This window comes from Argiope bruennichi, chromosome 5, assembly GCF_947563725.1.
Source record: "Argiope bruennichi chromosome 5, qqArgBrue1.1, whole genome shotgun sequence".
Classification (NCBI taxonomy): Eukaryota; Metazoa; Arthropoda; class Arachnida; order Araneae; family Araneidae; genus Argiope; species Argiope bruennichi.
The window spans coordinates 29,472,723-29,486,894 of record NC_079155.1 but is presented as its reverse complement, the minus strand read 5'-3'; the positions used below and the strand labels follow the sequence as shown (position 1 = coordinate 29,486,894).

General features: G+C 34.1%; 2 protein-coding genes across 6 annotated transcripts in view; both read left to right on the top strand.

The window, feature by feature from the left end:
• LOC129969301 (homeobox protein PKNOX1-like) overlaps window positions 1–14,172 on the top strand; it is a 42,700-nt gene that overhangs the window by 2,582 nt on the left and 25,946 nt on the right. For 2 of the 5 annotated variants that reach the window (XM_056083807.1, XM_056083802.1), the window contains exons 1-2: window positions 13,540–13,940; window positions 14,025–14,159. The exons of 1 other annotated variant lie outside the window; for it this stretch is intronic. The gene's annotated coding sequence lies outside the window, so the exon portion shown is untranslated. Of the gene's footprint in view, window positions 1–13,539; window positions 13,941–13,961; window positions 14,160–14,172 lie in introns of those variants that run through there. 2 more of the 5 variants (XM_056083809.1, XM_056083803.1) reach the window with 2 other exon arrangements.
• Window positions 8,834–9,277, top strand: LOC129968219 (putative uncharacterized protein DDB_G0271982; the record flags this gene model as incomplete). The annotated part of the gene is given in 2 exon segments (XM_056082073.1): window positions 8,834–8,902; window positions 9,158–9,277. Coding segments are annotated over 2 exon segments (189 nt in total), but the record flags the coding sequence as incomplete, so codon positions are not given.

Below are 14,172 nucleotides of genomic sequence, written 5' to 3'. Positions count from 1 at the left end.
CTGTGAACCACAAGGTTCCATGTTCTATCCTCGCTCATAACAATCCGCTACATAGGTGACCTCTTACGATAAACCTTCAACCTTCGTACAGCTGTTGTGGCGCCATCTACCCACAGCAACCCAAAGTCGTCATATTCCCTTGACGCAGCAACCCAAAGTCGTCAGACTCACTTGACGCAGCAACCCAAAGTCGTCAGACTCACTTGACGCAGCAACAGAAAGTCGTCAGACACTTGATGCAACAGCAACCACTCATCCACACACGCTCGCCATAACGCTTGGCGCTGCTCAAATGGGTACAAGCGCATTAGATTCAACAGTTAATACATCGCCACTCAACAGTCATATCGTTCGTCTCACCTCCGACTCACTGGAGGGAGAATACTATGGTGAACCTTATAAGCTAGATAACAGCTACGAGACACGAGTAATTACTTTTGTCTTGTGGTCTTGTTGCTCGGCTGCGAACCACAAGGTCCCAGGTTCTACCCTCGCTCATAACAATCCGCTACACATTTCAACTTCAATATCGTGATATATATTATATATTAAAAAATATCATGCGATGTATATTTGAGGGTTGACTCAAACTGAGTGACGTGATGGAATTTCAAATTATTAATCCAGTTTTTCTTAGCCATTTTTTTTTATTCGCTTATCTCTTAACATATCATCACTGCTTCTCCTACCGAGGGGGGGGCGTACTCAGAAGTGAGGAGGTGAAGCTTCCGGTATGGTGTTTAGTGCTCGCCACCTTGGTGGATGGATACAGAAATGCTTGGGGTCGGCTATTCCTATCGAGGAAGGGTCGTGCTTCCCACGTGAAGGGTTGTACCTTGGCCGGTGATGGCCCTTAGGACTCAGCCTTATTTCTCGCCAGCACTCACACAGATTCATTACCATTGTGCAATTTCTCAGTTTTACCAGCTTTGCCAATGTCCACTATTATATATTTTTTTTCCTTCGTATCCACTGGGATCATTATACGTAGCCCTGAGGGATGCGCGTACCACAAGCTGGGAAACGCTCCTTTTATTCACCCTGAAAACATTTTTCTGTATTAAAAAAATTAACTTTTCAATATGTTAAATTATTTTAAACTGGAAACCTTTCTACTGGAAACTCATTTCATTTTTATCATTAAAATTAGACTTCAAAGGAATTGATTTGCAAAAATATTTGCATTAATAATGGTTACCGATTAAGAAAAACTAATTTTTTTTAAATCTATAAATATGGTTATTTATTAATTTGCTGTAGAGAGAATGTTGACTTGCCTACTGCAAAAAATTGCAATTATGCAATCAGCAAGTGAATTAGGAAAGACGGGGAAAAATTTCAAGAATTATATGCAATTTGAATGATGGTTTTAATCTAAAGTTTGATTTAAATATGTTCGAGAGCATGACGCTTACAAATCACAAAGTTTGAGATTAAATTACCTAGGAAAACAGTAAACCGAAAAATATTTTGCGGTCCCCCTGGGAAATTGCCTGTTTTATCTATTTGACAATCCAACAATGTTACAGTAAATAAAAAAATCACTGCTGAAAACATTATTCCTTTCTAAGATTTTCAATAAGCGGAGATAAGGAAAATCGCTTGTTTCTTTGGAATGTCAATATTTGTACTGCCTTGGATAACAGAGATTGTACAGCAACTATTCAGCCCGGTTCTTTCCACCAAATTTTCATACAATCACTTACAAAACTTAAATTCAGAAAGCTAATTCTGCATCAAAAATTGCCTAAAAATATGTACCAAGCGCTTGACAACAAGAAAAGTTAACAGAGTGGTCCCTTCCACGCGTTTTCGTATAAAGACTGCCATCCCCTTCTTCCACATAAAAGTATGGACTTTGGTCAAGAGCAAGGTTACGAATGCGCAGAATTTTAATTCCAAAATTAATCGCATACTAGTTTTCTCCTTCTTAGTATTGTGGTGAAAGCTTATAAGCCAGTTAACAGCTACGCTACCCGAGAAATTGCTTTTGTATCATGGTCATGTTACTGGATTGCGAACCACAAGGTCCCAGGTTCTATCCTCACTCATACCAATCCGCCACATTGGTGACCTCGTATGATGATCCTCCAACCTTCGTACAGCTGTTGTGGTGTAATCTAACCGCAACCAAAGTCGTCAGACTTACTTGACGAAGCAACCGAAGTCGCCAAACTCACTTGGCGCAACAGCATCAGCAACCACTCACCCACACACGCTCGCCATAACACTTGGCGCTACTCAAATGGGTACAGGCCCATTAGATCCAACAGCTAATAAATAATACATCACCACTCAACAGCCATATCGTTCGTCTCACCTCCGACTCACTGGAGGGAGAGTCTGTGGTGAAAGCTTATAAGCCAGTTAACAGCTACGCTATCCGATCAATTTCTTTTGTATCATGATCATGTTACTAGACTGCGAACCACAAGGTCCCAATTTCTATCCTCACTCATCACAGTATAATAAAGAAACCAGCGGGAGTAGCCTTCCCAAAACTTTATCACACACTCTAATAAAGTTGTCATGCCAGGGAACACCTTACATAGCACTGGCGTAAAATAGTTAGGAAATATTGACTTCTGGCGTGAATTTAATATTTTTACTGAATCAATTGTGTCACCCTTGGCGAGTTATTTGGCTATTAATCTCTGGTATGCGATTGTGTTTGTGTTTTGATACGTTTTTCTCATCCGATTGGAACAAACATTTGACCCAAAACTGCACTTGAAGTCACAAAATCCTGTAACACATTTGATATATTTAAGTCACTCCGTTTTTGCATTAACGGTGTGACATAATTCTGAAAATACAGACCGATAGACAGTGACCCCGTGGTTGGATTTCGTCCAAGCTTCGATAGATGCCTACAATATAAAAATCATGTCTGTATACCAAATTTTATCTATCTAGCTCCCTTCGTTTTGTAATTATCGTATTAACTTTTATTCGAACTGCCCGTCAGGCGGACTTTCTATGAACAGATTTTCTCAAAATTAGCTAGAAATCTGCAAATTTGATGTAAAGACCGTATACCAAATTTCAACCATCTAGCTCAAGGCAGTTTTGAGATATCTTTGTCACAGACAGACAGCGGACATTTGCCAGAATTGTTGAGTTCCATTTTTTCGAATTCAGGATGTTCTAGAGTTTAGTAAAAATCTCAAGTTCGAATTTTTTGACTATTACTATATTCTCACTATACTACGTATATGAGAAAGTGAAACCGAATATTCATTTTGGACGCATTTTTTTTTCTACTGATGCTATAATTTTAATAAGAAATCATATTTCATTTCATTCAATTTCATTTCTCTGAATCATTACTTTAATAAGCTAACGAGTTGGCAAGTTTGTGAATACTCAGATCGACAGACAATCAACTCGTACGTGGATTTGATTCGAAATTTGACGAGCATTTGCACTTTAGATGCTAAAAGTGTGTATCGAACATTATAAATTTGGCATTTTACGTTTTCAACTTATCGTATTTATTTGTTATCCTATTGCCAGAAAGAGAGAGGTTTCTTCTGACTGGATTTCATTCAAAATAAGAGAGAAATCTACAAATTGTTGTATAAATCACATACCAAATTTCATTGGTCTAGCTCAAAGTGATATTTAGTTGTTATATTCATGGACAAATAGACAATCATAATTTCAAAAATATGTCTTTCGGATTCAGAGGAATCTGAAATATAGAGTGGCAGGCATGATTTTTTACACAAGAAGGCACAGTGCGACACAAAAGCAGAAGTGAGAAAGAAGAGTGAAAAGGACAAAAAGAGGCGAACAAATGATCACTAATCTTATATAAGATAGGATTTCTGACCAAGCGCCAATTCAATACACGTGGTGACCTTTGACACCTTTTCAAGGGCAACGAAAAGTGTCATTTTCATTTGATACGTAGTACTGATGGCTCATTAGTTTTACAGAGGAATTAATTAAACGGTAAGTGGAATTGGATCACGAAATAAGAGAATATTTTAGAATGAAGTTACGATGGGCTAAGTTAAGATAAAATCTTGGAAATTAATTTGGATTAAATTAAGAGTTTAAAATATCATTACATACATACATACATACATACATACATACATACATACATACATACATACATATATATATATATATATATATATATATATATATATATATATATATATATCAACAAAATGAAAATTCTTATCTCATTAAAAGTAAATTTATTTTCAAGGGATAAAATGACTTAAATTTCCTTATAGTTGCCAGATATTTATAGATGTTATAAAGCATTTGATAAAAATTCAAATTCAAAAAGAAAAATCAAGAAAATTCAAAAACGTTTTGAGCTAGATGGATGAAATTTAGTAAATGGACTTTAGACTAGATTTGTAGATTTCTGTCAAATTTTGTATAAAATCCATTTAGAGGAAGTCTGTCTGCGTGTTTGTCAGAATGCAAGGGAACTGCTAATTGCAAAAGGTAAAGATCTAGATAAATAAAGTTTGGTACACAGGTTTAGTATTTAAAATGTACACTCTTACCAAATTTTGAACAAAATCTGTTAAAGGGTTGACTATCTATAGGTTTGTACTTTCGTATACAGGTAAATTCAATAACGTATAAACGCAATGAGATCAATAAAATTCTCTGTATAAATCTATATCTTCAACTGTAGCTCTGTGAAAAATTTTGATTTCATTCGGCCGGGAAAAAAGCCGTCCAAAATACATGTTTGCGTGCTCGATTCAGTAAATAATGTAGATTCACACCAAAGAATCTATATTTCGAAACTTGTTTGACATGCTCTGCATGACATTCGCGGCTTTGCTGAAGGTCCATGATCTTATGCTGGGGAGGGGGGGGGGGATTTGACCTTTATTGGAGAGCATGCGAGAATATTTCTGGGTGACCATACTTACTAACTGGAGTTATATCTGCTATTCATTTTTGATTTGTTTAACTATGAATATGATTACTTAAAAGTGCTTTGAACTTGGCGGATGAAATTTATTATGCGTCAAATTTATGAATTTTTATCTGATTTAAAATGAATTTCATTTTCTAGTGGTCTGTCTATCTGGCAGTCTGAGTACAAGTGAATACGATACCCACACAATTTATAGACCTAGACTGATAAAATTAGGTACACCAATTTAGCATATAAAGTGTAAAGTCAAATTTTGAAGAAAATTCTTTTAGGGTTTGACTAGTGGTTGACCATCACTTTCATATATATGTAAACACTCTAATACAAAAATTCAACGATTTAAATAAATAAAATTCGATTTACCAGTTTATCATTTAAAATGTCGATGTTTATCAAAGTGTGAAGTAAATGCATCAAATTGACCATTTATTCATCTGCATTTTCTCATGCATGTAAAACCGATTATTCAAAAATGCATCCACTTAAATAAAGTAATTTGGTATGTGATTATGTTTTAAAAATTTTCAGTCAGAATATATAAAAGGCATCTAAAAGGCATATTCGGGTTTCTTTACATTATTACGAAGCACAAAACATTCATGTGAGTGGCTTTGAAATGTAAACAATCTTGGCGCTTAGGAATGGCTGGAGACCCAGAATTTTCTGAGGGAGGGGAGGTAACACATGTGTTAAGAGAGTATACGAGAAAGTTATGATAAAAACACTGTAGCCGATTTATTTAAAAGAAAAAAAAATGAATTTACAATAAAAATTGAAATCTGCTATCGGAAATTTCAAGCTATTATGCGAGAAAATTATTTTTTTTAAGCCACGTGGTATCAATCCGACAGGAAAACATCATATTCTCATATATCTCATAATTCGCAATTACCAACATTTAGAAAAGCGATGGTTTTTGACCATTTCAAAAGTTGGAGTTCATCAATGGAGTTCTAAAATTTTTTTTCTCGAAGTCAGAATTTTTTTTTCTCGTTAAAAATCAGTCTAAACCTTTTTAGACAATCACGTGACTATCAGATTACGCTTGCGTCGATACTTAGAAAACGATGGTTTTTTTCCATCTCATAATCTTTCGAACCTATATATGTATATATATATATAACTTTCGATACGTCTCCTCGCTCTTTCTAGTTCATTCCCATTTCCTCCTCTGGGCTTCAACGGGCGATAACTTCTTACCTTCTTACGACCCTGCCCTTTATTGGCCAAACAGGAGAATCGGATGCACGACACATATTCGCACCAAGTTGTAATTTTTTGTTGATGATAAGTCGCCAAATGTGACAGCATTCTTTATCATTTTCTAATAACCCTAAAAACAAAAAATTGATATCTCAAAAGCGATAAATCGCCCGTGCACTTTGAGGCTTCAAAAATCCCAGATCAAAATAACATCTTGTTTTGACATGAAAAAAAAAAAAAAACCCTCCTTTATTTACAATTCGATTTTCGCTGTGGGGAACGTCCTGATTTTCTCCACCTTGGCTGCTTTACTGATTTATTAAATTAATGATCCTGTTTAAAGCTAAATAATACTGACCTGCATGAAGCATTCGTAATTTTAGCAAACACCTTAACCGATTACATAACTTTTTCAGACCACTTCAAAATATTGCTTTTTATTCCCAACGAAAAATTAATCAAAAGCAAGGCCCACTTGAACAAGAATCTGTGGAAAAAAGGCACTTTCATCCGAGATATCCAAACCTTCAACTCTAAACTGAGACTGCAGACATGCCATTGCGATTATACTCTTGATATCAATTACTTATCGATTAACCAGTGTCATCCTCTCAACTAATGGCTCTTTCTGAGAAATATCTTAAAAAGCGTTGCTTCATTGTACTTTATCTGTTGGAGAAAATTCTTGACAGAATTTGCGAGTCACACCACTAAATATATCAATTTTGCCTGTTTTTATTCCGTTTGAAAAGTATTTATAGTAATGGCATCAAGAATCGTCAGCTCATAATATATCCAATTTCTAGAGATAGTGCGAAATGAAATTTAAACCATGGCCCTAGCATCAACAAGTGGACTGATTTTGCCAATTTTCACTCTAACTAATCTCCCAATTTCATTAGCATAGCTAATCAATCATAATGTTCTCTTATTATTATGTGGTCATAATTTTAAATAGTACTTTCTTCTGTTTTGATAAGATGCATTTTATCAAAACAATTAAAACATCTTATCGTAGACACGACAATATTAATGACATTAATATGCTCCTCAAGTAACTAGCATTAATAAAATTAATTTGTTGATGTTAGTCAACTTTGATTAGTAATGCCACAGAAGTATAAAAAAAGAGTATAATAAAAAAAATATAGTTATATTAATATAAATAAAAGTTGCACAATGGTGATTAGCTTCAAAGTAGCGAAATTGACTAGCAAGCGCCGAAAAATAACGAAATTATTCCAATTCTTGAGCTGAGGGTTGTATAGAACGTTTAGCTTGCAATATCTCTCAAAATGAAGAAGATAGAGTAAATGAATGTTGATAATTTATCTGGAGATTACGAGCATTCTTGCGAAATAAAAAAAATTCGAAATTGCTGAGGTTCTTCTTCATCAAGAATGCATTATAAAAATAATTTTAAAAAAAATTCTCTTGAAAAGGGAAGACAGACAACTTTTAATGACAGAACAGGTATTATTCTGTTAAATCAACACAACTTTCATGTTTATTACAATTTGATATTTAAAAATATCTTCTTGAGCAAATTGAGAATATTAAATCACACATAAAATATTTGATAGAAAGTAAATACAATTGAAATTCACAAGGCGGCTAAAAGTAAATAATCTCCGCTACTAATAAAATTAATATGTTTGTGTTGGCGCTGTACAGGCCACATTGTTTGACTCAGATTTAACCAAAAATAGAACACATAAAAATACCCAGGACGATATCAGAATGTACAGCTCAGAGCGATTTCTTAGAAATTTTAATTAATTAAAAAGTTAAGCGAAGCGTTGACGTTTTTCCGCGTTAATTTCCAGTGATATTTGTACAAAAGTAATTTTTATATCACCTTAAAATTCATAATTGAAAAATTATCTTTTCAATTATGCGAATTTTTAACACATAAATTAAATTTCTATTTTTAATGAATTAAAAAATATTTTTAGTATATTTTCCAACAATTATTTTCACACAAAATAAAAATGAAATTTAACTCACATGAGTATGCTACGCGCGCATGAGAAAAATTAGCTATTATCAAAGTGTTGCCATCACATATACAAAAGTCCAAAAGATTAAATTACCTCTTCCTGCAAATTAAACGCAGAAAAGTGTATTTTAAGAGTATTAAACGTAGAAAAGTGTAACTTTCAGAAATGAAATAATCATGAAACATGATATATTTTTTTAGAAAGTTAAATGTAGGAAAAAGGTTTCTGTGAAATTTTAAAATATCAATATTATTAACTCAATAATAATTCAATTCAGTATTATATATTTATATATAGGCGAAGTTCTTGTGTTAGTAGCAGGACACAAGAGAAAAGTAACAGAAAAGTTTCCCTTCAGTGATTTTACTAAGAGATTCTGATAGGGATTTCTTTGACGTGTGTCGATTTAAGAAAGGGAATTAGGTTATGTTTGAAAGGAATACATAAGTGTTAAGAGATTTGTATCCCTTCGCTCGGAGCATGAAAAGCTCCAAATTCAACAATTTTTTTAGAGCGCATGTTGGAAATAATTAAATGAAAATGTGGAATTGTTAAGGGGATAAAATAAACATTTTAGAATAGAGTAGTATGGGGTAATTCAGGATAAAAAAAGTGAAAATTAATTAGCATTTAAATTAAATCATTACACACGATGTACGAGTTCTATATTATCTATTCACACACGCACGCACACACTCAGACAGACAGAGAGAGAGAGAGAGAGAGAGACAGAGAGAGAAAGAGAGATAGATAGACACAGAGAGAGAGAGAAAGAGAGAGAGATAGAGACACACACACACAGAGAGAGAGACAAAGAGAGAAAGAGCGAGAGAGATAGAGAGAAAGAGATAGAGACACACACACACAGAGAGAAAGACAAAGAGAGAGATAGAGAGACAGAGAGATAAAGAGACACACACACACACACAGAGAGAGAGAAAGAGAGAGAGATAGACACACACACACACACACAGAGAGAGAGAGAGAGAGAGATAGACACACACACAGAGAGAGAGAGAGATGCACACACACAGAGAGAAAGAGAGAGAAATATAGACACTCACAGAGAGAGAGAAAGACAAAGAGAGAAAGAGAGAGAGAAATACAAAGAGAGAAAGAGAGAGAGAAATACAAAGAGAGAAAGAGAAAGAGATAGAGAGAAATACAAAGAGAGAAAGACAAAGAGAGAAAGACAAAGAGAGATAGAGACATACGCACAGAGAGAGAAAAAGACAAAGAGAGAAAGAGATAGAGACATACGCACAGAGAGAGAAAAAGACAAAGAGAGAAAGAGACAGAGACAGAGAAAGAAAGATAGAGACACACGCACACACAGAGAGAGAGAGAGACAAAGAGAGAAAGAAAGAGATATATAGAGACACATACATACACACACAGAGAGAGAAAGACAAAGAGAAAAAGAGAGATAGATAGAGACACACACAGAGAGAGAGAGAGAGAGAGAGAAAGAGAGAGATACACACACCCACAGAGACAGAGAGAGAGACACCCACAGAGAGAGAGAGAGAGAGAGAGAGAAAGAGAGAGATACACACACCCACAGAGACAGAGAGAGAGACACCCACAGAGAGAGAGAGAGAGAGAACGACTAAGAGAGATAGATAGAGAGACACAGAGAGAGAGAGAGAGAGGGAGAGAAAAAGACAAAGAGAGAAAGAGAGAGATAGAGAGACACACACACAAAGGGAGAGAGAGAGAGAGAGGGAGAGAAAAAGACAAAGAGAGAGATAGAGAGACACACACACAAAGGGAGAGAGAAGATCCACTGTCGAATTCTAACACATAACTTCTAAACAGTATTATGCTTATACATTTAATAGGAAAAATAGTCCAACTGAAGTAAAGAATATTGTTTTAAGCAGTTTGAGTCAATAAATGCTATGATGAATGACGAATTTTATACTTTTAAAGATGGTTTAGTAAAATATTCTCGAATGACTAGCATTTTAAACCAGCGCCAGTGATCCCTCCAAAACTTTCTCGTTTGTAGTCTAATAAAGGTGTTATTACAGACCTTACACCATGTATGGAATCGTTGTGCAAAAATTGTGAAATATTAACTTTTGGCGTAGATTTAACATTTTTACTGAATCTATCGCATAATTCTTGGCGAATTATTTGGCGATTCATCCCTGGCATGCGGTTAATAGTATCCGAAAATCGAATTTGTCATTTAGATGCATTTTTCTAAACCGATTGAAACGAAATTTTGATGAAACACTACATCTGTAATCACAAAATTCTTTACAAAATTTAACATATTTAAGTCATTGCATTTTTGAGTTATTGCTTTTATATATTTCTGAACGTGCAGATTACCAGATGATCAAACCCGCATTGAAGCTGACATAAAATTTGTTACGTATCAAAACTGCAGATGGTAGATAGGTGTTCTTATTTTATTTATCTAGCTGTCTTCCTTTTGTAGTTATCGTGTTAATTTATATTCGAACATCCGCACAGAGAGACTTGCTGTCTGATTTATTCAAAATTTAATAGAAATGTGCAAATTTGATGCAAAAGCCACGAACCAAATTTCAGCCATCTTAACACAAAGCGTTTTTGAGTTCTCTTTGTCATCAGACAGACAGACAAACAACTTTAAAAAATGTGTTTTTCGAACTCAGTGAAACATGGAGATTCATCAAAACCTTGAATTCGAATTTTTGAAGATTATAACACTTTCTGTAGAATACGCATCCGGGGAAGTAATGAAAAGAAAGGTAAACTCTAGCGTCTTAAACTGAGCGAGTTACGATTTGAATATTACTATCTTTTAAAAACACACAATTTTTGACCACTCCAAGAATATATGTTGACCAGCGAGTATTAATCCTGGGTAAACTAGTCACCAAAGGCGAATAGTTTTAAGATAAAGCCACAATTGTTTATAGAATTTACTTAAGAGAAGCAGCAATAATAATTACACTAAGATGTATTATAAGTTTTTAGAGACAGATTTTTTTTTTAAAGAAATAGTTTATTAATTTAAAATTTCCGGGTGTCAATAATATTTAGATAACAGAAATAAAAAAACCTTTTTAGCATATACAGTGTCTCACAAAAGTGATGGGACACTTGTGCTTTACAAAAGGAAACTGTAATAAAATAAATAAATAAACTTGTACAAAACTTTTTTGGGTGTGTTTCATATTTAAAGTTAGTAACAATTATTAAATAACATACATTTTGTCAAAATATTAAAATATTAATTTAATAAAAATACAATTGTTTAGAACGGAGCAAAAAATGGCTCACATAAGTGATGGGACACTTACTTTTCCATCAAATATTTATCCAAAAATTTTACCTTTTAAAAGGTTTTAATATTTTGTTGCATTTCCTTTTACTTTTAAAACATGATTTAATCTCCTTGGGATGGATTCGACTCATTTTTTTGTGATTTCTGGAGTGATTTTACCCCATTCTTCTTGAAGCGCCGATTTTAATTGTTGTTTTGAAGAAATGGAGTGTTTGCGAATTCTTGATTCCAATTCTTGTCAAATATTCTCTATGGGATTTAAGTCTGGAGATTGTGGTGGTGTTTTTATTATTTCAGGACAGTTATACAGCAGCCAGAGTCTAACGTTCAAAGCAGTGTGCTTGGGGTCATTGTCCTGATAGAATTTAAAATCGTTATGAAGGTTCAATTTTCATGCTGAAGATTTCAAATTTTGCTTTAAAATGTCAATATACTTGTACTGATCCATTATACTGTCAATAAAAACAAGATTACCAACTCTAGCATACGACATACAACCCCATACCATAACTCCTCCACCACCATGTTTTACTGTTGGCACCAAGTTCTGTTTGCGAAATTTTTCCCTGGGTTTTCTGCACACCAAGATTCTACCGTCAGAACCAAATGTATTAAATTTACTCTCATCAGCAAATATAACTTTATTCCAGTAATCAGAATTCTTATTTATATTGGATTTTGCGAAAGCTAGTCTGAGTTTTCTATTTTTTTCACTTACGAAGAATTTTGTCCTGGCTACTCTACCGTGATATCCAGCAGATCGAATTACCCTTCTAATAGTCTCAGGATTAACAATTATTCCATATAATGCTTGTAAATCAGCAGCAACTTTAGGAGCACTCTTTATTGAATTTTTTTTTAATATTTCGAACGACAATTCGCTTTATTCCATTGGATAGCTTTGATGGTCTGCCAGGTCTACTTTTATCCTGAATAATATGATTCTTTTTTAATCGTTTAATGATATTGAAAACTATTGAATAACTCAAGTTAACTGTTTCAGCAGTTTTTCTAATAGATCTTCCACGTTCAATATGGAAATTAATAACTAATTTTCGAATTTCAGGCGAAGTTTCTTTTTGTTTAGCATTCATGGCTGCACAGAGCTAAAAAACACAAAAATTCCAAAACAAACTGGAGAGAAATACTGCAGACGATTTTATAAATTATTACCAATTACTTTTGAGTAAAAATAAAACCACCAAAAATGTTTTTATTGCTTATTTCAGACGATTTTTGTTGCATATCTAATGGTGTCCCATCACTTATGTGAGCTATTTTTTGCTCCTTTCTAAACAATTGTATTTTTATTAAATTAATATTTTAATATTTTGACAAAATGTATGTTATGTAATAATTGTTACTAAATTTAAGTATGAAACACACCCACAAAAATTTTGTACATGTTTTTTTTAATTTATTTTATTACAGTTTCCTTTTGTAAAACACAAGTGTCCCATCACTTTTGTGAGACACTGTATATATGCGTTTGCAGTAATAAAACCAACATTTTTGGAGCCTAATTTAAAAATAAATTTTGAATAATAATAATAATATTAAATATTCTCTTTTGCGATGTTAATAATTTTAAGCAGATAACTAAATACGCAGAAGTGATGAGATGACTTGATTGAAATTTAGGGCTTTAAAATAATTCCTGTAAAAAATTCAAAAGAATTGATATAAGAAATTTTTTTTAAAAAAAAAGCTATTTTATCTTAAAAATATTTTTTTTTTCTTTAAAAAGCTAGCTTCGATAATCTTATCGATTTTCCTCAAAAGCTTACGATAAAAATAATTTTTTCAAGCTACTGTTAAAATTAATGACCCATAAAACAATTACAGAAAATAACGTTTTTTTTTTCGGAAGAGGAATCAAATAGCAATACTCCATGATCGTCCCTTTTCTCACGACGATAAATTTAAACAATTTTATCTTTCAACTAATTACGGAGAAGAGAACGAAACTATCATTTTCCACAAGCACACGATATTCGTTCTCCGAAACAAATTAATCAGCCAACGAAAACCATGTGAGGCGTAGGTTTCGTTTTTTGCGGGGACATTTTTCTTTTTTGATGGACGGCGTCCAAAGCGAGCGCAGAGGTTTCTTCATTCCCGACTTCGCGGTTAGATCCCTCCCTTTGTACAGCCGTTGGACGCAGAAGTAGATTTATTCTTGTCATCAGGCTATTTTATCCCATCCCACAAGCACTTCACCGGTAAATTAGAGACGCCCACTGATTTACGCAAGTTGCCAAAAGACCATATTTTTACGCAAAATTGGATACTCTAAACTTGGTCAAACACTACGTAAACCCCGTTGGGATTTGTAACCCGCGCAATTAGTGAAGTGTGCGACTGGGAGGAGCAACTGTCGCATACAAGCGACCACTCTATTCACACTACTCGATGTCAGCAAAGCTGAGTGCCGTGGAGGACGACCCAAGGATGTAGTAGAGCCCCGCCTGGGATGGCTGAAGTGCTCACTTCCCAAAATCAACTATTTCTATTCTATAGAAAAATATGGATATAAGTAAGTTTTAAAAATTAATTGCACAAAAAAGAGCATTTTAAATGCATTAACTATGCATTTGGATTAAATTGCGTGACATTTCAGTCAAATTTAAGAATTATTGGTATTTGGACGTTCCATCCCCGACGGAGCTCTCATGACGTCAGACGCGTCAATTCTGGGGTGGGCCATAGTCAGCGATAATTGACGCCGCCATTTTTGACGAAGACTGACACATAGGTAAGCTGCCACT